This window comes from Malurus melanocephalus, unplaced genomic scaffold (genome assembly GCF_030028575.1).
Source record: "Malurus melanocephalus ecotype Western Australia unplaced genomic scaffold, MMel_1.1 scaffold_205, whole genome shotgun sequence".
In the NCBI taxonomy this organism is placed as follows: domain Eukaryota; kingdom Metazoa; phylum Chordata; class Aves; order Passeriformes; family Maluridae; genus Malurus; species Malurus melanocephalus.
In genome coordinates this window covers 1,127,083-1,152,488 of record NW_026623437.1, presented here as the reverse complement: position 1 = coordinate 1,152,488, position 25,406 = coordinate 1,127,083, and the positions used below count along the sequence as shown (strand labels likewise).

The 25,406-nt window shown below is 43.1% G+C and overlaps 1 protein-coding gene across 2 annotated transcripts in view; it reads left to right on the top strand.

The window, feature by feature from the left end:
- The window catches only part of LOC130577954 (A disintegrin and metalloproteinase with thrombospondin motifs 2-like), a 169,797-nt gene that overhangs the window by 89,143 nt on the left and 55,248 nt on the right, over positions 1-25,406 (top strand). For both annotated transcript variants that reach the window (XM_057373663.1, XM_057373661.1), the window contains exon 4: positions 25,021-25,223. In XM_057373663.1, coding sequence (XP_057229646.1) covers positions 25,021-25,223 — 203 coding nt within the window. The remainder of the gene's footprint in view (positions 1-25,020; positions 25,224-25,406) is intronic.

The window sequence follows — 25,406 nt, the reverse complement described above, 5'->3', positions numbered from 1 at the left end:
CCTGGGATCTTTTCTGAAATTAGAGGGTTAGGCCAAGGAATGGCAAAGATTAAGGCACAGTCATGATGGTATGACTTCTTTCTGTCTTTAGCTGGGGGAAATAACAACCAAAATCAACAAGAAAGGATGGTTGGGATGGGAGGGAAGGAAGAACAAGCAAAGAAATGAATGGAAGGGAGAAATTAAAAAAGAGCAGGAAAAAGGAAAAGTTTATCTTTTTAATTACTGCATATCTGCTTCTTGGCTAAATCTATTTTCCATGGATTAAACAAAAGAATGAACCTGTTATAGCATGAAACAATATCTTTGTCTAATGATCTGCAGCCATGACCAGGAGGTAGGAATCCCCCACTATTTGTTATCCTGCTGCTCCATCCTMCGTGTTCTCAGGCCAGTCATTAATGGCATTTATCACTCTTCCTCCCCTGCATAATATTCCTCACGGTGAGCTGGGTCTGATAAATTATGTTTGAAGAAGACAGCACCCAAAGTGAATCAATTTACAACTTTTACCCTCAGGCRTACAAAATACAATCCAATGTTGTGGCTGAGTCTTTGAAGGAGACCCACACAGACAGTGGAATMAAAAATCTGTAAAAGGAGTCTTATATTCATTTCCATGGGGAAGAACAGACTCTAAATCTTTGAKGATGTTGRGTTTTCTTATGCCTGTGGTCAGAGYKTACCTGAAAAGAAAAGGAGCTGGAAGATCTGCTGTTATTAAAGGTGCAGAAYAGCTAGGGGCCATCTCCAGAGAGCAAAGGGGTGCAGGTGGGATGTGGTGGTGACTGCTCTCCATCCGACACCTCCCTTCCCAGAGCTGTGTCTTCCCTCTCTGTACCATGGCATAACCATAAAAGTCTCTTTTGTAAGGTTTTGAGATCTGTATATTAAAATTTTGGCTGCCTGCTCCCGGTGCTGCTGCTGCAGATGTGGCCATTAAATGCACCTGGAAGCTCAGACAGAACATTATTGGGTCCTTAAAAACCCAYCCTGATCCGGTACCATCCACACAGAGCATCTCTGCAGGGTGGGATGGGCTGTCCCCTGCCTTCAGGGCAGCACCCTGGGTTCTCAGAGCTCACCTTTCTGTTTTGGGGACTGCTCCTCACCAAGACTTTTCTGTCACCCAGTGAGACAGCAAGGCAGGGACAGCTGAGCTGCAGCTCAGTTGATTTAGGAGTGAGATTCAAGAGTCGCTGTCTAGACATTCTCTGCAGTGGATTTTCAGCTTCAGACTTAACGTGTTCCTTTTTTTCTAAAGTCATTCTAATCGACTGACCTTTGGGGTCTGCTGAAAGAAAAGTAATCTATCATTTTGAGATGTTGCAGTGATATTTCTTATGTATATTTGTAATAAGTGGCTTTAGCCTTATTTTCTGTCTTGTTTATTCTTGTCTTCATTTAATTTTTTAAATTTATACTATCTCCTACTCTAAAGTCAGCATTAAAGATGTTTTTTAATATTATTATGAATATAAAACCCAGTTGCTTTTGGATTGCTCCTACTGCTAGATGAGTACTCAGGTTTTGGAAGGATATTCCCCCTGCTTGTATAGCAAAATAAAGAAAAGTTTGTGGGCACACAGGTTTGGATTCAGGTATCTGGCTTGGGAAATGGTGCAGAGCATGAATTGCTGTTGGTCTCTGGGTAAATGCAAGTTTTGTTGAAATGGTCATTAGAGAGAGACGGAGGTGTTCCGTGGCTCCTCTTGCTGTCGGGTCGGTCTCGCTGCCTGGCTTTGGCAGAACCGACCTGTGGCTTTATGAAACATGTTTTAATGGAAATGTCCCATAGCACAGATTAACAAACTTTCCTGCAGACAGTTTTGCTTTATGGTGCTGGCTCTGTGTGTGCCTCTCKCAGGGCTCGTTACCCTCTGTGCAGAATACAATCTCTGTTACTGCACTTAACTGGGGGCCATTCCTGCACTCAATAAAACAAAATGCTTGTGTTATTACTGGGCCAATTTTTAGTTAATATATGGGTTTGGGGTAGCACAGGATATATTCCTGATTTTAAATAATGTCTCATTAGCCATGCAGACAGCACCTTTCTGCATTATAAGTTAGATAAGCTTAACCTTGGTTTTCCCTAACACCAATATRACTGCCTTCAGTCACTTCTAACTGTGATAGAAAAGAATCAGAGTGATTTTTGATTGGTAATAGCATATTGTCAAAAATGGCCATGTACATTGAAATTACAGTTGGGAGTAGCCTAAAAAGATTATATACTTTAGATGTTGCAATTATCCGTAAATTAGGAGTGATGAAATGAGATGTATGCAATATTGAGATTATAATCAGAGAAATCCTAGCAAGTGAAGACACAAAAACGTAAAGGAAGCTTTTTTTTTTTACTCAAAATGTTACATTAAAAAATAGATTTGCATCTATGTTCTCAGGGCAGGATGCTGTTCTTAGTGATTAAGTTCTGAAATTTCAGGCAGGACATGCTGTGTCCTTCACATGAAGGTGGCAGGAGCCATCTGAAACGTCCCCCAGGCTGTGCAGGTACTGCTGAACACACACAGCAAACCCCAACATAACTAATTTCATTTTCCCTTTGCCAAGYCTGGGAAAGTTTCTTTCCATTTGGTTGTGCTGGGCATACTGTCTGGGTTTCAAAATTTCGTTGAAAATTCCTTGGAACGGGTTAAAGAAGAAACTTGTTCAATTTACTGACTTGTGTTCCAGGATTCTGAATGTTCCTCCAGCTTCCAGAGATTAAATAGCAGCGCTGGTGTCTGGACGGGCCCAAGGGACCTGGCTGTGCTTTTATGGGCACAGAATTCTCTTCTACAATGTGCTCTGATAAATAGCCATTGTGTTGCCTGCTCTTTTCCCATTACCAGGAGTTCCACAAGAGCATCACTCTGCGGTGAGCTGGAATCAAGCTTTGAAATAATCTGCTCAGAGCGATTTGAAATGGTATTTAAAAAATAGTGGGACAATGATTGTGAGCTCTTTGCTTCTTCCTAGCAATTCAGAGGCAAAAGCTCTGGTTGGGGTTTTGGGCTGRCTTGTCTTTTGAATTTGAGACCAATGAAGCAGCATGTTGGTTGAGCTAATGATATCTCCAAGTGCACTAACAAAACACTGCTCTGGTGGTCTTGGAAAGCAGAAATATGGAATAAATACCTCACAGTCCTCTCAGCGACAGGATTATCTGTGGCACAGATGATGTCTGCTTAGTAATGCTTGTTTTCTTAGTTGCATTTTGGTTATCTTGCAAAGATTAGGATGAAACTGTGGCACTCTTAGTGGAAAAATCTCTGATTATTGTTGGGAGCTGGAAATGTGCTTGTGCACTTTGGCGTGGAGGTTTGAACCAGAACTAAACYGGAGGCTGCAAGATGGGACCTTGATAAGAGGAAGGAAGAGAAATATGAAATGCCTTATAGAAAAGGTTAAACAGCCCAACAGCATCTGTGATGTTGCTCCWAAATGCTTTTCCACTCCAGAAAATGTATTTAATATATGGCAGCACACGCGTAATCTGTTGATCTTTGTTTTTGTCTGTTGTGCAATTGTATCATTCACATTAAGTATCTCACCAGAATCTCAGTCTGTTTAATATTCAGGATGCTGGAAGATGACTTAGACCTCTGCATGAAGGATATTCAGCTGTTCCTGTCTGCAAACATTTGAGTTATATCTTTATTAGCTGGTAAAATAAAAGGCTGGGTAGCAGAATTGTGGAGATTTTCCACTGATGCTCAGTTCCAGTGTGCTCCCGCTGTTTGTTTGCAATGGCTTTGGCATGTTTTTCTGTCTCTCTTGCTCAGCTGAGCACATACCCACTACTCAGAACTATTGACAAGGTTACTTCAATTCCCCCACGTATTTGGATTAGTTTTTCACTGGTCTCCATGGTAAATAACAGAACTAAGGGCCTTGGCTCAATGGAAGCTGGAAGAACAATGCAAGAACATCTGTGCTGCTTGCACACRTTATTTGAAAATCTCTTCTGTCTACGTATCAAAAATCTGTGACAGCTGTGAAGGTCCTACAATTCCTTCAGTGCAACTAAAATATGAAAAACCCAGAAAAGTCTGGAATTGTATTTAAAGCCGTCACATCCAAGAGACTTTCTGAAGGCAGCTGCTGTGGAATGAATTTCAATGCTTTTATGATATCTTATGGAACAGAACTAGAAAAAAGGTKAGGCTGGGATGCTGAGAAATTAAATCCTGCTCTTGCTTCTCGTGGGTTGTCATCCCAATATTGGCCTGTCCCTGGAAAGATACTGCTTGAAACACTGTTCTGGGAAGAGAAAAGAGTGAGAGAGAGGAGGGCTGAAATCCCCAAGGGTGTGTGTAAGTCACTGTGGGATATTGCAACCACAGTTTGGAGAATTCCATCTGTGTCCTGAAGAATCAGAAATGCCAGGGAGAGCAGCTGCTGGGCCCTGTGCCCCCTGCCAGCTGGACAGGTCCCCGCTCGTGGGGTGAGGCAGGGCAGGCTCTGTGGGGACATGTGGCATCTACAGGGAGGCACAAAGGTCTGTTTGCTCTGATTTTGCTGTGGAAGAGCCTCAGGAGGGTCCCTGGGCTGGGTTTAGGTGGTGTCAGGTCCAAGGGACACCATCTTGCTGGAGCTGATCACCTGAATTATGCCTTGTGTGTTTTCTTTCTTCCTAGTGCAGAAACCAGGTGAGAAAAACATTCATGGACTGTACCTACTTCAGTGTTCCACTGCATCTTGCCTGTTTGCAAGCATGTGTGAGTGTGGCACAGATAAAAATATACAATAAAACCTGATTTCTGTATTTGGGATTTCCTTTTACTGTGGGTAATATATGCACTGGAAAAAGTGGTTTAAATTACATTGCATTAGTTTAAATTATATTACTTTGATATCTATYAATGAAGGGAGCAGGATGAGAAGGGTAATCCTCAAACTTGTTTGAATGTTGAATGAGGCAGTGGGGGTTCCTGGGATATGCTGGGAGGATGCCCAGTATCCTTCTTAATTTATTTAAAATTTAAAATTTGGGCAAGGACAAGGCTGAGGACAGATTCACAGAGCCCTGGGAGGTCTGGAAAAGCAGATTSTTGTCTTTTGGGTGCCTTGTGTTGCTCTCTCAAAGTAGAGGACTCTTCTGACCCACCCTTGGAGGCACAAAGGCTCTTAGGTGGGATCATCTCCTGCTGCTGCCATCTCCCTGTTCTTCTGAAAGGCCAGCTGATTAAGGTGAAATTTGCTGTTATTTGATATTCAGCATTTTCGAACAAAATCCAAAGAAAGATGTGATGAAAGGTTTATATGTAAGTAATTATAATGCTGCAGTATTCAGTGCAGGCAGAAATTAATATATGAGGTGAAAATGTCAAAATAAAAGGTCAGGAAAGTGAATTACAGAGAAAGTTGAGCATTAGCTGAGAGGCAGTGTTTGTTGGCAGAAGCTCCCTCCAGTACAAAAAAGGTTAGGAAAGAGGCTTATGAAGACTGAATATTTCACACACAATTAAAATTCTGTATCGGTTATCTTGAAGAGTCATGTAGCATAGTTAAACTAGGACAATTAATATAATGAAAAATTCATGTTTATAGCTTCTGGCTTTTGCCTGGGGATACTTCATAAACCAAAAGTGACCCTTTCCCATGGAGGTGATCCCAAGAGTTTGACAGGACATAGGTGGGGCAAGGGAAATAKAGTAAAGGAAAACAAATTTCTTCAAATAATAGCCACCAACTATAAACACAACTGAGAAACATTTAATAATATTTTTCTTGATAATAAACTGAGCCATCCCTTTATATAAGCAGGGCAGCCATGCAACATTAAACAATGATTTACTAGGGCTGCGAGTGGTGGAATCACCGTTTCTATTTTAGCAATAAGCAATAATAATAAATTGTTTAGGAGGATGCTACAAAAAAATGTGTTGGAGGAAATGCACAGTGATCGATTTCTCAGAATTAAACTGCATAGACATATTGAATCAATGAGCTCTTTGTTCTTAAAGCTTCACCTGCACTGGGTGCTGAAATTGGAGATTTATGTTGTCAAAAGAATTGCAATAACTATAAATTGCCATGCTGGTGTCTGTTAAAGTTAATCTCCTTGCTTCCAATATGAAACTGATTCTTTTTTGGTTTTTCTAAGTTGCTTCGCAGATTTAGTCATCTGAATAGCTGGTTTTCCTTCCAGCAGAGATTTGTATGAAAGCTGTTGTCCTCCTGAATGTAGATTTCAAGGATTATTCATTTATTTACTTAATGTATTGTCCCAAATTACTTATGCAAAGTAATGCAATTTAATGGTAGAGTTATTGATCATTTTTGCTTTTGTAAACTTACTGTAAAAAGGCAGATTAGGTGGATYTTAACAAAATCTCAGATTAAGTGCTAAAAGGATCTCTATTTTGGCAAGTTTCTGTAGGCACCGTGCTCTAGACCTTGCATAACCTGGCACGGATCGATGGCATCTGGTGATGTGCTGACTCTTGGGGATGCTGCACCAGCAAAGTACCCGTGTGTGGTGTTCTGCCTGCGARCCTGAAAGTCACTCTTCTCCCCAGCTGCACAGAGACCTCTTGCACATAGTATTCTCTTCTGCCCATCTTTATTGATGGCTGTACCCAAGCCTTCATTAATTTTTAACACAGATGCACTGCATGCAATGTAAGAAAATGATGTCTTGTAGGCAGAGGAGCCCAGCAGGTCTGCTGGCTGCAGTGAGTCTGCATCCTGCCCCTGTCCTGGAAGTGCTGCCCACAAACCACRGCTGTCAATAGCCAGTCTTGTCTGTGGTTTCACACCAGTTGCACAAATCCGAAATGGATGTACCCGTGTGTTTCCTGTGCTATAATTCATTTCTCTCACATAGAGTTTCCTGTTCTCTAGACCACTGTGAATGGCTGTAACTATCCTCTTATTAGATCCTTTGCTCCATATCCCCTGTTTTTTTCTTCTATTTTAAGGAGGCAAAGTTTGCCTATGTTGTGTAACTCTCCTCCCATTTTCCCATCATTTGATTCATCTCCTTTCCCAACACCCTACCCCTCTGCCTCAAATCAGTGTCCTTAGACAATTGACCATCAGCAGCATGTGTAGAAGCAGGTAGTATCTTGAGTTATTAAAACATTGGTTTTAATTAAAAGGTTTTTTTGGTGGATTCTTTTTTTGGTTATTTTATTTGTTTAAGGTTTTTTTTTTTTGTTTGTTTGAGTTTTTTGGTTTTGTTTTTTTTAAATATTCATCTACTACGGTAAAATCCCAGCTGTGTTTTCACATCCCTGACATAATCCAGTGTGGGCTGCAGTGGAGGAATTTTTGATGGCATGGTGCAGCTGTGGGTGCACTTCTCTCCTGAAAGATGACTTTGCAGAGATGACACTGTGGACTTCCATATGCATTGCTGTGAAATGCTGCCAGATTTCACTGCGCTGTTGGAAACAGCATTTCTTTGAGTGCTGACCTACGTGAAGTCAAGCTTGGGTTACAAAATCAAGGTGATTTCTCTACTCCTCCACTCATCAGCAACAACAATCTTGTACCCAGAATTTAGGTTACACCCTTGTTACGTCAGTCCAGATGCAACCCGGGTCATTTTTCCATATGTACCTTGATCCTGGAGAAAAACAAAATCCCAGTTAATTATGATGAGAAATGGGYCAGCTACAAAATACATCTAGAAACAAATGCATGGTATCTTAAAATAGCTTTTTAAATCAGGCATGGGATAAATATGAATCCTAAATCTCCTTAAACTGTTTTTTTTTTCTCGGTGGGATTATAAACCTGTGCCTTTCATTACCTTACTCACCTTCTCTGGATGTCATATCCTCTGTCAGAGGCTCCTGGGCCCAGGGTGCTGCTCCTGTTGGGTTACAGCCCCACTGATGTGACTGTCAGCTGGAGGTTGGGAGAGTGTGGCTCATTCTCTGTCCTTTGGCCGTTCCCAGTGTTATGAAATCACCATTTCCAGAGSAGTTCACCTCCAAGAGAAGGTGTTTGCTCCGAGTGCCAAGGCTGAGCCCTGCCTGCCCTCTGCTTTATTGAAGAGTTGTGTGCAGTTGATGGCCTCAGGATGCTCCTGCAGATCTAACACTGATTTAAGAGAAGGGACCAGGTTGGGAGAGCAGTGGGCTCACTGAGGGTTGGGGTTTTTATACCTTTTAATGGAATGTGTAACATCTGCATCTACAACTGCAGCATAAAAAATTGACTATTGAATGATAATGCCTTTGATATGAATCTCTTGGTCAGGAAAACTGAAGATGATTCCTAAAGGCTTCTTCTGTCTGAATTATAAGAAAAATTGCTTATAATTCAGTATAGTTCTATAAAATTTCTTGTAATTCAGGACTAGTATTTCTAGTCCTCCTTCTCTTAGCAACATAGATTATCCTTCTTATGGTAAGACATTTTCTGAACTTGTTCAAGGATTTTATTCCATTTTATTCCATGTTCATCACCATGAGGAAAACCTTATACTTCAGTAGCTGTAGGAAAGTGCTCAGCATCTCAGGATCTGTGTTTGGGAGAGGTGTGACCTGTCTRATAACTGATTTCCTGTTAGTTGTTTTTCGTGCATTATCTTTCTGCAGATACAAAACTATTCTTGTCTTTTTCATTTTGCTTATCATTACTACTGTTTAATGATAGATGATTCAAGGGAATACACAAAATGAGGAAATCTTGGAAACCTCCCTTAGGGTGCTGTGGAGAGTGTATGTGGGAACACACAGTTTAATTAAGACTACCTGGCAGACATTCAGGCAAGGGAAGTCATGTTTAAGTAATTTGCTGGAGTTGTTTGAGGATATAACTGCCACAAGAGATAAGGGGAAGTCAGTGCTTGTGGTGTATTTAAATTTTGAAGGAAGTTTCTGCATCCAGAATGAGCGTCCATGCTGTGGCAGGAGAAGCTCATGACCTGTAGGACACTGAATCCAGGTCCAGATCCATGGGGAAGTGGTGTAGGAATAAMAATGTCATTGCTAATCTGAGCTAAATGCTGCCTGTATTGCTGTGTGCAYGGGGGAAGGTGTTGTGTTGGAAGCRATCCRTCATGGAGTGGGACAGCTGAGGAGTGGAGAGTGTCTGTGGATGTCTGTGAGAGAAGGGGGTGACAGTGTAAGCTGTGTCCAGTGGAGCCTGGGGACAAGGGGACCCACAGACCATGGCACTGTGCCATGTCCCCTCCTGGTGTCTGCTGCCTGTCCCCAGCAGGAGCTGCGAGTTTGTGTCTCCTCCTGGCCCTGGGGAAGGGAGCTGGGCAATCCCACCCCAGCTGCGAGAACAGAGCCTCTCTAAGCTCAGCCTGCAGCTGGGTGGGGAAGGAYGGATGGGCTGGGAATTGTCTGGAGCTGGAGATCCTGGCTGTGTACTGGTGCTCTGCTCTGACCTGCTGTGTACAGGAGGCAGTGGTCACTCCCAGTGATCACCTTCCATGTGTGCAATGCAGCCAGCCAGGAAAATCCCCTGTCCCCTGCAAAACAAGGAATGATGCAAACAGACACTGCAGTCACACGGGCATATATAAACTTTTATCCAAGTGTTTGTGTTATAAATATATGTGGAGTAGGTTTAATCACACACAGCAAGGAATTGTGTAAGAACTATGCAGGAGGATTAACCTTGATTTAATGGAAACCATTTTTTTATTGCTTTTAAACAAATTGACAGGTAAGCGCTGGCTCCTTAGACATGACAGCTCTCATGCTAAGTCTGAATGACAGAGGATTTGAGTGGTGTCAGCATTAAAACATCCAGAGAGGCTTTTCACAGCCCTGGACCCAGTTGATGTGATGCTAAGAAGCCCCCAACTTTCCAAATCTCAGAAGGGCTGCGAAATTAAGCACTGTGTTCCTCAGCTTAGAGTTTAAACTTTTAAATCCCAACCTGCCAGGAGTCAGAACAGGCCTCTTGTGAAGCTGAATTACATTTAGCATATGGTTTTATTAGATGAGACTTCTCTCAGCCATGTCAGGCATGAAAGACTGAGTATAAATAATGTGTTTAAAGCGGCATAGAACTGCTGTCTGTAAAACAATGGGTTGCTCTGAAATTGCCAATTGGGTCTCCTGTTTGTTTTGTTGTGGAAGACATGCACTCTGACAGTTTGTCCTTTTTTTTCTTTTTTTTCAGATTAGGAAATAGAAAATCCTGGTCTTTTCTCACATTTCTAATTGACATTCAGAAGAGGCATATTCAGTGCAGAGATGTGCATGAGTTACTGAGTTTTTATTGGGTTTTAGTTATGGCTAATAAAACCCATTTTCTGCACAGTTATTTGATTTGCATCTGTAATTGCTGCAGTTGTACATAAATTAGACATGCAATCRGAAGCCTAATTCAGCTTGTCTGCTCCTTCTGCTAATCCATAATTATGGACCTGTGGTGGCTTCATGTTAAGAGACTTACAGAAGTTTTGGAGAGCACTTTTGGCTCCAGGGAGACAATGGTTCATTGCTCTCAGCTGCTTTACATGATGGTTACAAAGAACGCCCAGCCTGGGCTGGAAACATCAGCACTGMAGGGGGACACTCCCTGCCCTGCAGGATTTCCAGCTGGAGCACATCTGGCAGGAGCTGCAGCAGCAGCCATGGGCTGTGGTGCCAGTGCAGAGCCTGGTTCAAGCTCTGGCTCTGCTCTGGTACAAGTTCAACTCCTGGATGCATCTTCCCAGCCTTTTTCCCTTTCCTCCCGAGGTGCCAAGGGGAAGATCTGGGAAGCCCCTGGGATCTCTGCTCTTGTCTTGGCCTCTTGCTTTTCCATGGATCTGTAAATMTGGGGAAACTTCATAAGCTGAGAGYTGGTATTACTTACAYGGGCTTATTCCAAGAAAAYGTGTGTCAGGAAGGCAGGAGTAGGAAGCAGGGAGGGCTGGTGCCAGCTCAGCTGTGGTGGTCCCATGTTCATGAAATGGCTCAGTTTGGCCCTGTCAGCCTCTCTCCCTGCAGTTCTTCTCCAGTGTTTCCATCAGTGGTCCAGCACATTCCAATGCCTCTTCCATGACCTCTGGCTCCRTGGTCATCTCTACAAATATCTGCCAAACAAAGCAACTCTTCTCTCCAAACCTAAAYGACCTCTCTTCCCTCTCACACATTCTCTTTGGCATGAACCTTTCCCTGCTCAGATGGTTATCTCCAGGACCTGTTGGGGTTTTGCCATGGCTTGCCTTTRGGGAACGAGGTTGTTTTTCTGGAGGTTATTCTGTGTTGTAGGAGAGAGAAGGTGGAAACAAGTCCTTGTTGAAATCAAGCTGCTGACACCAGAGGGGCAGGATGTTGCTCACAAGYCCCTGGGCATGTTTTGGCCTTGCTGAGGTTGATAGCTGTAAGTAATGCCTGGAYTGAGCTAGATCCAGGCCTGGAAGGCTGGGAAACAAACAGACAGGAGCTGCCTTTGCAGCTGGATGAGAAAGGACTTTTCCCTGACTAATGGCAGCTGAGGGTTTCTGCAAGAGGAGTTGGTTTCTCTGGGTGAATTTGGGACATATAGGCAAGACCACATGCTGTACTCTATAGGTTTTGGGTTTTAAAAAGTCTTTTCACAAGGAAGTTCAATCGGTTGCCTTAGTTTCTGTGTTGTGAGACTTCAAATGGACCTGAAATTTGTGACGTTAAGGCATAATCCTGGCAGGTTAATGCTTCAGACATTTTGTTCTTTGCTGACTTTCCCTGTACTTTAGGTGATCCAAATACTGGTGTTCCCTTTTGTCTCCCACAGCACCGCTTGGCTTTCCAGATGATTTTTTTAAAACATCATTCTAGTGGAATTGTCTAAAAATATTTAACATTTAACTCCCCAAACATTAAAACCTCACTGTGGAGTCAGAAGAGATGGCTAAAACTCATRCAATGGGCAGTGGTTGCTGCACTAATTTCATACCACAGTTTGACACTCTTACTTTGTGGGGAAGAAAAAACCTTTAAAAGGTTTTTTACCTTTGTAAGCTGCTTTGCTTCCCTTCTTTTCATATTGTAATTTTTTTCATTGGGGTTGGGTTTGTTTGGTGTGGATTCCCCTTCCTCCCCCTCAAAGCTGTTTGCTCAGAATCTGTGTTTTCTGGTTTCTAGCCAGGCTAAGAACCCTTGCTAAAGTTGGAGAACWATCTCCCATTCAAGTGGTCAAGAATTCAAGGTCAAGACTAAAAGCTCAAAGCTTAAAGCGAAGCAGCTCTGCAAAAAAATCAAGCTCTCAGGTGGGAGGGTCAAGGATCTCCCTCATATTCCTGGTTGTGTCGGATTCCCAGAGCTTTGGCAAGGTGCAGCCCTTTGCCTTTTTCTGTGAACCAACTCCTTTAATTCACATTACACCTTCTAAACTCAAGGCATGGACTGACTTTGGAGCCTCACTTGGAGCCTCACGAGGCAGAGCTGGCTCCTGTCCCTGGGAGATGAACACCCCCGTGCTGGCAACGTTGAAATGTGCCCAGAGAAGCGGTGGATGCCCTGTCCTGGGAAACATTCCAGGTCATTCTGGATGAGGCTTTGAGCAACTTGATCTAATTGATGATTTGCCCATAGCAGGGGGGTTGAACCAGATGACCTTTAGAAGTCCTTTGCATCCCAAACTGTTCTAYGATTCTCTGTCCTCCTCTCTGCTGTAGCCTGAGCTGGTTGGACTCTTTCATATTGTGGGATATATGTTCACCAAAATGAAACGTGAGTCCTTACTCCATAATTTATTTTTAATCACTAAAAYTCCCCTGTTATTCGATTTGAAAATAATTTCAGAACAATCACAACTTTGTTTTTGGTGAACCAGTTATTCAGCAAAATGTAGGAGTTTCCCAGCTGCACTGCAGTATTTGAGACCAAGGCACCTTGGACTAAAACCAGAATGTAAGAAACCTTTCCAAATGCTTCAGAAATTTTAGAGAAGATTAGCCAGAAATAGATGGGAAAGAGTGAAAGAGCAATACATTAAAATTCTCTGATCCTAAAAGAAATACAGGAAAGGTCGAATGGAAGGCTTTGCACTGAAAAAGCAGCCTGGAGCTCACTTGAAGAGAGCCTGGAGAACCAAACAATGAGAGCTCCTGGATACCTCAACCCTCAGCTTTCTTCTGAGGCTCCCTGGGACAGTGGCAGCTGTTGATATCATTTTTCTAATAAAGTTGAAACCAGTGAGAAAGTGATGGGTATTGATTAGTGTCAGCTTCAATAAACACATGTCCAGCTCCCACGCTGCACAAGATCATTCAGAGTCCTGCAAGTCCAAAGTAATTGTTGAGGACTCATGGGGGCTTCCAGGGCACCACAGCAAAGAGGAGCCTTTATTGACTGTGGTACTTTTGTGTCTTATTTCATAACTGAGTAGCACTGTTGTTGGACAAGGAAATGCTGTTTTGTATGACTTTCAAAAACATTCTTTTGCAGTGCTGATTTAAGGTCTCAGAGCTGTTGAACAGATACAATAGGTGAGCTGAAGGAGACAGTGTTTGTGGTACTTGTGCTGCTGAGGAGACAGGTTGGAAGCTGCTCTTGGGGAACAATAATCTGTTGAAGAGACMGACCCTGACACCCAACATGTGCCTTCTTCAGCTGCCAAAAAATATTACTTTTCCCTCCAGCCTTGCCTCCCCTTTGCTACAAATGTCAYTTTATTCCTTTAAAGTAAGTTCAGTTAGTGTTAACTTTGCAGTTTATTTTTGTAGGYTTTTCTTTTTGGGATAATAGGAAAATATAAAGGATTTCTATGCTGAAACACTCAAGAAATAATATTCTCTTGCTCAGCAAGAACTGAAAGTGGATGGAGTCTGTTCTGACTTCAGATGAGGGAACCACGTTGCTACTTCTGTTAGCACAGTGTGCATTAATAATGAATATTATCAGAGTTTGTGTGATCAGTACTATTACCTAAAAATGTACAGTTTTGGAAGAATGAAGAAAATTAATATGCTCATGAACAACTACTTTGCCTCTTGATTCCCAAAACGGAACATAAACTGTGGTGTTGCAGCTGATGATTTGTGGAAGATTTTTGTATTTTTTTTTTCCCTGTGATATCTGATCGCAGGTTTTTTTAGAATCAGGCAAACTAGGAGTGGCTTGATTAGCCAGTTCTTAGCTAGGTGGAAACAGGTGATGGAGTTCAGCTAATTAGGTCCAGTATTTGGTTAAAACCTGTAATTCATTGCCATTGCAGGAACTCAGATCTGGAGTGACTCTGTTTTTACCAGTTTTATACAGAATGTGTTAATTACTGGAAACCTTCACCCTGTATGTCATTGCTCTCCATTGCTCTCAGTTAACTTCTTGGTTACTTTACCAACTGCTTTGTAAGGCAATTTTAAAGGAGTTTTTGGTGTTGGCTTTAACATTTTAATTTTTTGCTATGCTAAAGAAATAGGCTGGAGGCTAAATGGTCTTTATTCACTGTTCTAGTTCCGGAGGCAGAAACTACTTGGAGTTTTGGAACAGCTGTCTAGTTTTATCCTTCACAGCTTCTACTGTTTCTCTAACATCCATTGACTTGTCCAGTCCTCTCAGCTTCTATGTGGGTGAACACCATTTAAAGAGAATTTAGTGGAGTTTAAAAAAACCTCAGTATCTCTGTTTGCTGGTGTTTCTGACAGTTTTCTAATGTTTGACTTAATTTAAAAACATTTGTAATAAAAATGTTAGCTGTCAAGAGAGTTGTCCATCAACTCTCCAGTCACCTTTGTACCTTGTTAAAATACAAGATTCTCTTATTTTAACAATTATATATCTATRTATCTATATCTGWAAGAAGCTTCCCAGCCCTTCTTACTGGGCATTGTGCATTTGCTTTTCCAAGTCTGATTTCATTCTCTATAGTAAGAGCAGAGCAGTCATTACTATTAAAGCAATTTTATAGCCTAGTGCAAAGGGAATACAAATGCAGCTTCTGACCACTTTAAGCCTTGTTTGCACAGACAAATATGATGTCTTTAATTCAAGAGATAAATTCCTTGTTACCTAATTCTTGAWAGGCTTTTATTTTGAGGTGGGTCTGATTTGTCCCTATAGGAGAGTTGTCTGTTGCCTGCCAAGGAGCACTACATCCTACCAACTACATCTCATTTAGTAGACAAATGACCTGAGTTTGATTAGGCTACAAGCCAATTTGAAGGGCAAGTCAGTCAGTGCTGAGTACAGCTTGTTTATCAATTATATGTGAATAACCCAACAAAAATACAGAGGACCTCAAATTATGATTGCTCTTTTGGAGGAAGGGGGGTAGATGGTGGAAAGAGGAAACTGGAAACTCTTTTTGTTTCCCTACAGTTGAGTARGGCAAAATTTTTTATTGCTGTTAAAAGATCCTGAATTTTTCACTGAACTTCACATGAATAAATAAAGAAAAATCCTGGAGGTGTTGAGGGGTTTCATGGCAGTGCATTCTAAACTACCATCTCCTTTTCTTTCCCTTGAGATATCTTATAATTTTAAATGATTCTCTGCATTGAGACTCTAAGTACTTGATTTCATATCAGGTGAGTAAACCATCATTTCAGATTAACTGAAATGTTTGGTTGTTTCTTCACTTTAAAAAAGGTTCAGTATTCAAGTCCATTTGACCTGAAAGGAGTAAAAAATATTTTGTACCTGCCAGAAAACTAAATAAACGCATGTTAACCTGTTCTAATCCCTCTRAAGCTCACAGATAATAATTCTAAATTTATCTTGGAAAAGGAACATTACAGCCCTGCCTGCAGGGGTTGGGGGGGATGGCTTGCCTGGCAAACCTTGGCTTTTGTCCCTGTGCTCCCTGAAGCTCAGGGGCTGTTCCCAGGACACAGCTTTCAGGATTGGGGAGTGGGARGGGAGGAAAAGCCCTGGCTTTGCTTTCCTAGGGCCAGTGGGGAACCATACCAGGAAAATCAATTATTTATTTTCGGTTTCCTCTTTTGCATTTGTGTCTGCCCCTAAATCTGCCTTTTCCTCAGATGATTTTGTTATAGTTGAACCCATTCACCTTCTTTCCTTCTTCCTCACCTTCCTTCCCCCTCTCTGCAGCCCCAGTCCATGTCCACTGATGAAAGCTCTGCTGTCATCCCTTCTCTGCTGTCATTGCCAGCACCCATCTCCCACCCACCACCACAACACAAGGGCAGCATTTCACAGTTTGCCTTTTGTAGGGCCTGACAGATTCAGAGCTCTTGTACAAATAACAAAAGAAGCCTCTGCCCTTGATTTTCAAATGCCTTGGGACTAAACTTCATGAGCTTTCACTGGAGCAGAGGCTGATTCTCTCTTTCAGGGTTTTTTACTGTCAAATTGAAGTTTAAGAAATCCCTGCATCCTCCAAGTGTGTTTTGTCTTTCCTACAGTCTCTATTCAATTGCAGCTGGGTTTGTTGGTGCTAAACGTCCAAGCAGATTTAGCAGCAAGGATATTTTCAAAACATAGGTAAAATTATAACTCCTCCTTGCTCAATTTTAAATCCTGCCAGCATAAGTATCCAAGGCAGGGTGTGTTACACTGCCTTTGCTCAGCCTGTCTGGATGAGGTTTTCTTCTTGTACTACTCAAATTAACCTGGGTTTTCTCATCTTTCTGACTGCTGATTTATGGYATAATATTCTGTCGTGTACAAGAAGATGGTTGAACTTATCAATATTGCAAAATGCACATGTTTTTTACCCTGGAATTTGGGAAAATCTCTTCCTATGCTTTTCTTCACAAGGTGAAATGAGCAGACTGTTTACTTTGTCTAATTAAAAGATCATTATGATTATGTAGGAAACAGGAGCYGTTTGCATTGTCATTTTTGCAGTACATTATTTACACTGATGAGTTTTATATTTTACCTGACATTGAGAACATTCAGTTATGTAATTTACAACTTTGTGAGACTTTATAACTGAGAAAAGTGCTACCCTTTTAACAGGTTGGAATAATTTCACTTAGCAATGTTACCAAAAGGCAAGACATGAGGGTATGGTTAAAAAGCATAGGAAAGATACATAATTGTTTCAGCTATTATTTTTCAGCAATATTTCAAATTATGTATGGTTATTTTATGTATTTATTTTTCTTTTCTCCCTCATCTCACCCTCCTGCTCTGGCTAGGAATTTGACTTTTGTTACCTGTGGTTTTTTTTAATGTTATTTTGTTAAACTGTAATTAAACTTCATTTCCCTTTCTTGGCTTTGGGAAAGACAACTTCGATCCCATGTAATCTGTTGTTATTCAGCTCCTGTACCATGGCTTGGCATTTCATTCTGTTAAAAATGCAAGTGGGATTGTTAGACATGTCACCTACAAAGCCAGGGGGTCAGYTTGGCAGCTTACTTAATGTGCTAATTTGCTGTAATTTAATCATGCTTGGAATATGGATTGGCCATCTGAGTATCTCGGTGGCAGACTTGGACTCAGCCAACCCATAAATGCTTTGTTAAAGCCTGGTCTGGAAAAGAGAGAGGTGGGCAGCTCCTGATCCTTTGCATTTGGGATTTCAGGTGGGTCTGTGGGGCTCGTGGAACTCCTGGGGCTCCGTGCCTGCGTGGAGATGGGRCTGAACTCTGCAGTTTAATTAATGATGCATTAGCTGCAAATGAGATTGAGGGGGCTGAGCTCCCTTTGTAGCTCTGGGTGAGAGATGCAGAGCAGAGCCTGCACTCCTGGGTTTGTGAGGGATGGAGCCTTTGCCCAGGCCAGCTCTGGGCTCTCAGGGTGCGTGGGGTGCAGTAAATCAGGCACCTTTCTTTGCAAGTCACAGGCTCTGCAATACAGGCCAGCTTACAGTGACTTGCCAAAATATCTGCCAGATAGCACTTCTCAGATGCAATCAATTAAGTCACTGAAACTTAGAAGTTGGCCCCTAAATTAATTTTCTAGAGCAGATTTTTTTTGCCCCTTTTTGAGTTTACTTTTAAGCGCTGAATTTGGACATCTTGCTCATGCATTATTCGGTGCTAAATTGTGAAACCCATGTTTGCATTAGTAAGGTTGATAGCTGAAAATTTTCCAAAGGATAAGTTTTGCTGTTGGAAAAAATTTGTGTTCAGTTCTCAGAGAGCTCCATTTCAACCAGGTCACACAGACTGGTTTCCTGGCTGGTTTGCCATTTCTTTCATTTCCCTTTTTTGACTATTATATTGTAAGACGAAAGTTAAAATTTTAACACAGTGTGTTTCACCATTAAAAAATAATAAAAAAAAAGTTTTAGCCTGGGGTATTCTATTACCTTGTTCTCACTTAATCTTCTAACAGTGCAATTATCTCTCATCTTTATGTTATTCTCTGTGTGACTCTGCCCCTGATGAAATCAGTTTAGTTTTCAACTTCTCTTTTTAGTATTGTGATATCTTTCCTCTTTGTTGTGATATGCCAGAAAAGATCTCCCTGGCAACCTCTAGCTGTGGTTATTCTTAGTGCCTCTGGCCATTTGCCACCGTGTCCACCTGGCCATTGTCACTGCACTAATTGGTTTATCCTTTGGAAAGACTTTTTTTTTTTTTAAAGTTCTCTAATTTTCAACTTTGGTAGTTTCATTTTTGTTTTTCTTTATGTTGCTTTGTTTTTTCTTATGAACCCTGATYCTCTCATCTAGGTTTAGATTACATATTAAGCAAAAAATCTTGCCTATGAGGTTGGTGAGGCCCTGGCACAGGTTTCCCAGAAAAGCTGTGGCTGCTCCATCCCTGGAAGTGTCCAAAGCCAGGTTGGACAGGGCTTGGAGCAACCTGGGATAGTGGAAGGGGTCCCTGCCTGTGGCAGGGGGATGGAATGAGATGAGCTTTAAGGCCCCTTCCAACCCAAATCAGTTTGTGATTTTATGATTCAGGCAGGCTCTTGAGCACATCCTGAGATTTAAAGTCACTATGGTGTTGCAAAGGTGGTAAGAAAGGAACTTTTCTTGTGCCTGTGTGTTTGTAGGAATGTGCATTCACTCTGAAAATGGGGGACAGAAGTTCTGCCCCAAGGAGTTTACAAGAATTGTTCTCTCTATGAAATAATGTTGAATACTTTGGACTCCTGGTTTCCAATTCCAGGAGCAGATCATTCCAGCAGGAGCTCAGCTGCTCTATCTGCTGGCCTTCACGCAGCTCGAGCCTGAGACCTATTTTTGGAGAGCCCAACCCAACTTACCCTGACAGCTGTGGCAAACTCCCTCTGGCCAGATGAAAGGTGGAGCAGGCTCTGTGTTAAAATGTGATTTGAGCAGAAATGGCATTACCATAACTCAGAGGCAGGGAGCTTGTAATGAGATCATGTGGTCAGCAAGGCATGCAGCCTCAAAGTTTCCTTTTAAGCGGCTGCTTCTCTGCAGATAAGGGCAGGACAAGGGTTTGTAGTGTTGGAGAAGATGCCTGGTGCACGCCCAGTCTTTAATCTACTGGTGTGGTGCTACTTTTGGTTTATGTAAAAAAGTGTGAGAGGAGGAATTTGATCAAGAGAATTCTTCTCCTCAAGAGAATTCTGCTGCAGTTAAGGATTCTCTTGGTTAAGGATTTGACAGGTAGCAACCATTATTAACCTGTGATTCAAGAAATCACAAGAATCCCATGAAAACTGAGCTCCAAGTTAAAATTGCATTGAGGCAGTGTCCTCCTGGAGACGTCTTTTAAACAGGGCTAACTTGGTATCATGCAGCCMGAGCACTCTGTGGCATTTCCTTCTCTTGTTTGGGCTGTTTTCAATTTGCTTTCACCTCACAGAAGCTCTCTCCCWTTTTAATTCCCTGCTGGCTTTACCCAGTTTTCTTATGAGTGATCTATAGCAGAAGGGTCCAAATTCAGACTGTGGTATGGGAAAGGGATTTATAAATTATGAAACACCAATGTAGCTGAGCAGGATGGTTAAGGGGGAGAAGAAAGACGAGTAGAGGACATTGGGAAAACAAAGCAGAGAGTAGAGRAAGGTGAGCAGGGCTGTAAAACCAGCAGAAATAAGTGTTTAAAGAAATTAAAAATAAAAAAAAAACCTTATTGATTAAGAAATTAACAAAACATAACATGTGCAACTGGAATAAAAAACAAAACTTCAAACTGAGGAACTTAAAAATAGGCGAATAAATTGCTAGGGGATAAAATCCAAGGTTTGATGATTGTTCGTGTTGACTCCAACCTCCATGGGTTGGGCTTCAATTTACCATGGAAGACAAATGAGGGTTTTGGCAGAACACCTGAGCACAATTGGAGGCTAATTAGGGAGTAATTAGGGGCTAATTAGGTCAGTCCCAGAGGACTGACCCAGCAGAAGCCCACAGGATCTGAGTGCAGGGAGTGCTGTGGAAAGATGGCTCATGGTTTAAGGTGCAGTTCTCTGTCGTGCTCCAGGGGGGTTTGGTGCTTTTGCAGAGGTGCAGATGTGCCTGAGCAGGGGGAAGMTGGGAGCTAAAGTTAATCCACCCTGCCACTTCTGCTCCCTGCACACAACCTGTTGGTGCTGCCTCTGCAGCCCCGAGGGATGGATGGGCTCCTGGCCTTGCTGGGATTGCAGTCCCAGGTTGGAGTGGCACTGTCACCAGCTGTGTGTCACCAGCTGTGTGTCACCAGCTGTGGGTGCCCCGGGCTCCTGCGCTGTCCCAGATGTGTCTGCACCGCAGCAGAGAGGGCTCCAGCTGTGCTTCATGGAGTGAATTCACTCTGATTCACCAGGGGGGAAAATGCGAAAACAACAGCTCAAAAGCTGGTGGTTTGCAGCAAGGAATGGGAGGCTGGGAGTTCCTTCAGCAGTGTGCCCCAGGAATGGAGATGAGTGGCAAAGCAGCACATCAGAAGTGCTGATCCTCGTGTGGCTGCAGARAAGGTGCTCAGCAGTCGGCTCAGGTGCTCGTCTGCTCCCACACTGACAGATGAAGTGTCCACAAAAGCAAACCAGCTGCATTTCAATGGTGGCTGGCTGGTCTGAACGCTGCTCACYGAGGTTTCAAATGAAATTCCAGCTCGTTGATGTGCTGACAAGCYGCAGATGATGGCTGTGAACAGGACACACAGTTCAGTCTCCCAGCTGCTCATGCTGGTCTCTGCTCTGGGCTTGCCAGAAAGTTCCCTTCTCCCTATCAGAAAGTGGAGGTAAAATATTAGAAACTGCTTTATTAGGACAATATTGCTGCTGTGAGATTGGTGAACCCTAAGGCTGGTACTGTTAAAGTGCAGTTGTTTCATAAGGACTGCAGGTGCAGCTGTATTTTTCTGAGCCTTTCAGAAAGAGGTCACGAAAAAAACAAAACAATATCATGAGCCAGCAACTGTGGATTTGGTGGATGTCCTGAAGGGAGTGACAGAAAACACAGGGAGAGGCAGTTTTCATGGCAGGCAGTGTGTTCATGCTTCAGTAACTCAGAGCATCTGTTTGAGCGTTGCCTGCCATGATGGGTAAGGCAGAATCAGGAGATGTCATGTAGCTGGGTTTCCATAAAGAACATGATATCAAACATTCATGAGCAAGGCAAAAAAACTCCAGAAAATAAGGTGGTGTCATCCCAAACTGTTGCAAATGGAGAATTCTTCTGAAGACCTGCARAGGCAAAACTAATCAATAACTTGGGCACTTTTTATTCCTTCRGTGGAAGATGGTCTGGAGTGATAGGAGAAAATTACTGAAATATCACTGAGTTTTTAGGTGGCTTTAGAAAAAAAAAAAAGAATTTGAGGGATTTTTGGATGGACTGTCTGAGTGCTGCTCTCCTTCGATTTATSCTGAATGAGAAGCAAAAGAGAAAAATAGAAGCTTGTCTCTGAGTGGTTAATTTTCACAAATGTGAATTTTTCCCAGCAGAAGCAAGAGGGTTTCAACACAGGCTGTTGTTAGGCTCTGCAAATGCCAAGTGTCTGCTCTTGGGAGATGGAGAACAAAGTTGGCACCAATAATTAGTGGCTGATTTGGCAAAAGTTGCTGAAAATTGACATCTGATGGAGAGGTGTKGGGATGATTTAGTAAAACACAGTGCAATTTGAGATTACTTTTGTGATGTTACTGTGCAAAGTGCAGGGGTGATCAGAGGGAATGTAATGTGGAAAATGTGAAGGAGGAATTTGGTGTCTTATTTAGTATTTGTGCTTTCTCTAGGGCTTTYCTAGCATATTGTTAGCAGCACAATGATACAGCAAAGTTACTGATGTTAACTAAGGAAAGTTGAGATGCCAAAACACCATAAATTTCTCATTTGCTACAGATGGAACTTTGTTTCTCTTCCTCTTTGCTAAGATACGGGTATTAATTTCACTTGGATGTAACTGTCACTTAGGAGCAAACCCAGCATGGGAATTACATCACATGGTCCAGCAAATGCAASAATTCATCATCCAAGAGCCTGAGAGGCAGAGCAGCACTGGGGGAAGGCTCCATGGGGTTTGTGGTCAGGCGTGTGTGGAGGCATCCCTGCCCATCCAGGGAGAGCCTCTGGGAAAGAACACTGGGTGGGAAGTTGGGATAGGAACCAGAGGATCTTGCAGCTACTGTTGTAAATGTTTTGAGCCGTGTTTCTGCTCTTGGGGTGGTTCCAGCACCAGCTGGAGCCAGTATGGATTACTCTCTGCTGAAAAACCCATGGGGTTGGTGCCTCAAAGGTTGTCTTGAGGGGGAACCGCTGAGGGGTGAAGGTGACTGCGTGTACGGGGAATTTTTGTGCTCCAAAGAAAAGTTAAAGTGGTTGGTTGGCACCTACTGGCAGTRAGATGACTTCCAGGGAACCTCCTGATAACTTTTCTCAGGAGTTGGCAGGACTGTAGGGACTCCAGGGTGACAGTGATGAAGTGAGCAGCAAAGAGGGAGGACAGGCAGAGTCGCTGCAGGATGGTAGGATCACATTTTGCCTCTGGCTGATTTTCTCACAGCAGGAATAGAGACACCGCTCCAGGAGTTAGTTTGACACATRAGAGAAAGAAATGGAAGCACAAAAGCTCAGGATACCTTGACAGCCAATCACCCACCCAAACAGAGCCCCCCAGCCAGCAGAGCTTGCTGTCCACAACCTCAGTGCAGGGCTCAGGCTCTTCCCCTGCCCAGCACTGCTGCTCTGCAATAGCAGCTCTGAGGGCTTTGTCTTGCTGCTGATCGCTTCAGCTTTTATCTGCAGCAGAGAGAAGACATGACCTGCAGCCCTTGCCAGCCTAGSCTTGCTTTTCWACAGAGCTTTTAAGATTTATGGTCAAATTTTACAGTAACTGTGATTTGCCTTACGGATTGTGAATGTATGATTGCTCCAGGGTCCCACAGTGAGTCCCCTCTGAGGCTTGGTTGTTACCTGAGCACCAGCAAGGAAATTTTAATGCTGAAGTTTTCCTGGAGGAGTAGAGCACGAGGCAGGGCTGGAGCCTGATAAGGAGCTGCTCCATTGCTGCCAGGCCACACTCCTTGTCCCTCCGTGGTACACCTGGGAGTGGCAGCTGGGTTCTTTGTGAAGAATGAATTTTCATTTTGAATCATGGATTCTGACCAGACTAATTTCAAAAGTTGGTGACCCCAGGAGCAGAAGCTGCTGGGAGCCTTGAGGCTGGCAGTGAGAACCTGGTGGTTGTGCTTGTTAGCTACATTAAAGGCTGCTCTTTGGGGACAAGGACACTGGGGCTCTGTGGGGATGTAGGAACATGGGGGACCTTCCTTCTGTCCACTGAGCAAGGGGAGCCCTGCAGCTGTGGGTCTCAGGACAAGCATGGCCTTGAAGCTTGCTGGAAAAAGGCAAGAAGCTGTGTGTTTCAGGGGCAGCCCAGAGGTCTCTCCAAGGAGAGCAGAGATGAGCTTCTCACCACACAAGGCTCAGCCTGGGGCAGTAAGGGATGCTCTGTGGGGGTTGGGGATGCCTGGTGTGTGTTCCTGCTGGCAGCTGGGGGCTGTGCAGGTCGTGTGCTGTTGTCACCTCAGTGGGGAGCCCTGGGGACTCTGCTCAGGCTGCACAGGAYCTGCTGACTCAGCAGCCCGAGGCAGCGGAGCTCAGGCAGGAGCAGATGTTCTTGTAATGAGCCCAGTGATCTGGTGACTCATTCGTCCCTTCCCAAGCTGCCAGTTTTGATGTGAAAACTTCAATAAATGAAAATGGAGAATCCCCTTTTGTAGCATTTCCAAGGGTTGTTTCTCATTTCTGGTTTGAAGGTGATGGCTTGGGCTTCCTCCCTYTGCTTCCCATTGTATTTCTGTGAATGAAGCGTTGGGAACTTTACCCRACCYACAGCCCTCTTGCCACCTTTCCTGRCCTAASTGAGYCTTTCCTGACATTTGTTAAAATCAAGAGGTTCTGGAATCACCAGGCTCTTGTAATGCAAATGGTGATAATGATATTAATGCTAATAATTGTTACTCTGTAGGATGAAATGTCAAGATTCCATATTTTCATGTTAATTTTTAGTAGGAAAGTGCCACATTAAGAATGTCCATCCTGCCAGAGAACATGCTTTTCATATCACAGGAACTGTTAGAAATCATTATTAATGAAGGAGACAACTGTTGTGCCTGATGGGTTGGTCTTTGACACACAGTAATGCAAAGTGACATGGAAAATTTGGAGTGAAGGATAAGAAGCTGTTAAAAAAATGTGAATGTAGCTATAAAATAATTAATCTCATCTCTATAATGTGGTTCTGAGCTGTAGTGGTAAATAGGATCCATGTCACTACTGTTGGATTGCATGTGTGTAACTGGGAGAGGAGCTAAAGGGTTGAGGGTTTGGTGGTACCTGCCTGGATAGCAACGGGCAGCACTGACAGCTGCACTTACCCTGAAACAGGAGCCTGTGGGCAGTGAGATCAGATTCTGAAGTATATCTCTATGTTTAATTGTCCTAAACAGAGCCTATCCTGGGTAGAACAGGAGTGTCCCTGGGGCACTGCCCCAATGCTCCTGGGCAGTGAGTTTTTGTTAGAAGTACTTTTAAGCCTGCAAAGAGTAAAATACTCGATTCTTCTCATCAAGACATTGGTATGACTTGCTGCTCTATTTATTATGCAGCATTACTTTGCAGAAAGTATTGCTTTTACTTTGGGTCACATTTTTCTCTCATTTAGGCCACTTTTAATTGACATTATGGGAAACTACTACTGTTACATAACACCGAGAACACAACAAATGCTGCTACTTCCAATTTATCTCAGCTGAAACATGAACCTCTCCTGGCTGATAACTCATTTGTCTGTTTGATTTTCAGCCTCCAACCTGAGTGGTTTGGGCAGCCTGGACAGCGCTCTGGGTCTGGTGGAAGAGCGTTTGCAGAAATCGAGGCAGCGCCGTCGAAGGCACGCGACRGAGGACGATTACAACATCGAGGTGCTCCTGGGGGTGGATGACTCCGTGGTTCAGTTCCACGGGAAGGAACACGTCCAGAAGTACCTGCTGACCTTGATGAACATTGTGAGTACAGCCCTGCTAGCCGCCCTGTGGGAAGCCTGGGGGTGTGGGTTGGGTAAGCCGTTTGAATAAGACGTAACAAATTTTTCTCGTGGCAGGAGATGAAATAATTCTAGGAGGGAAAATCCAGGCCACTTTCAGAAAATCCAATAGGGGACAAGCAAAAAAAAAAAAAAAAAAAAAAAA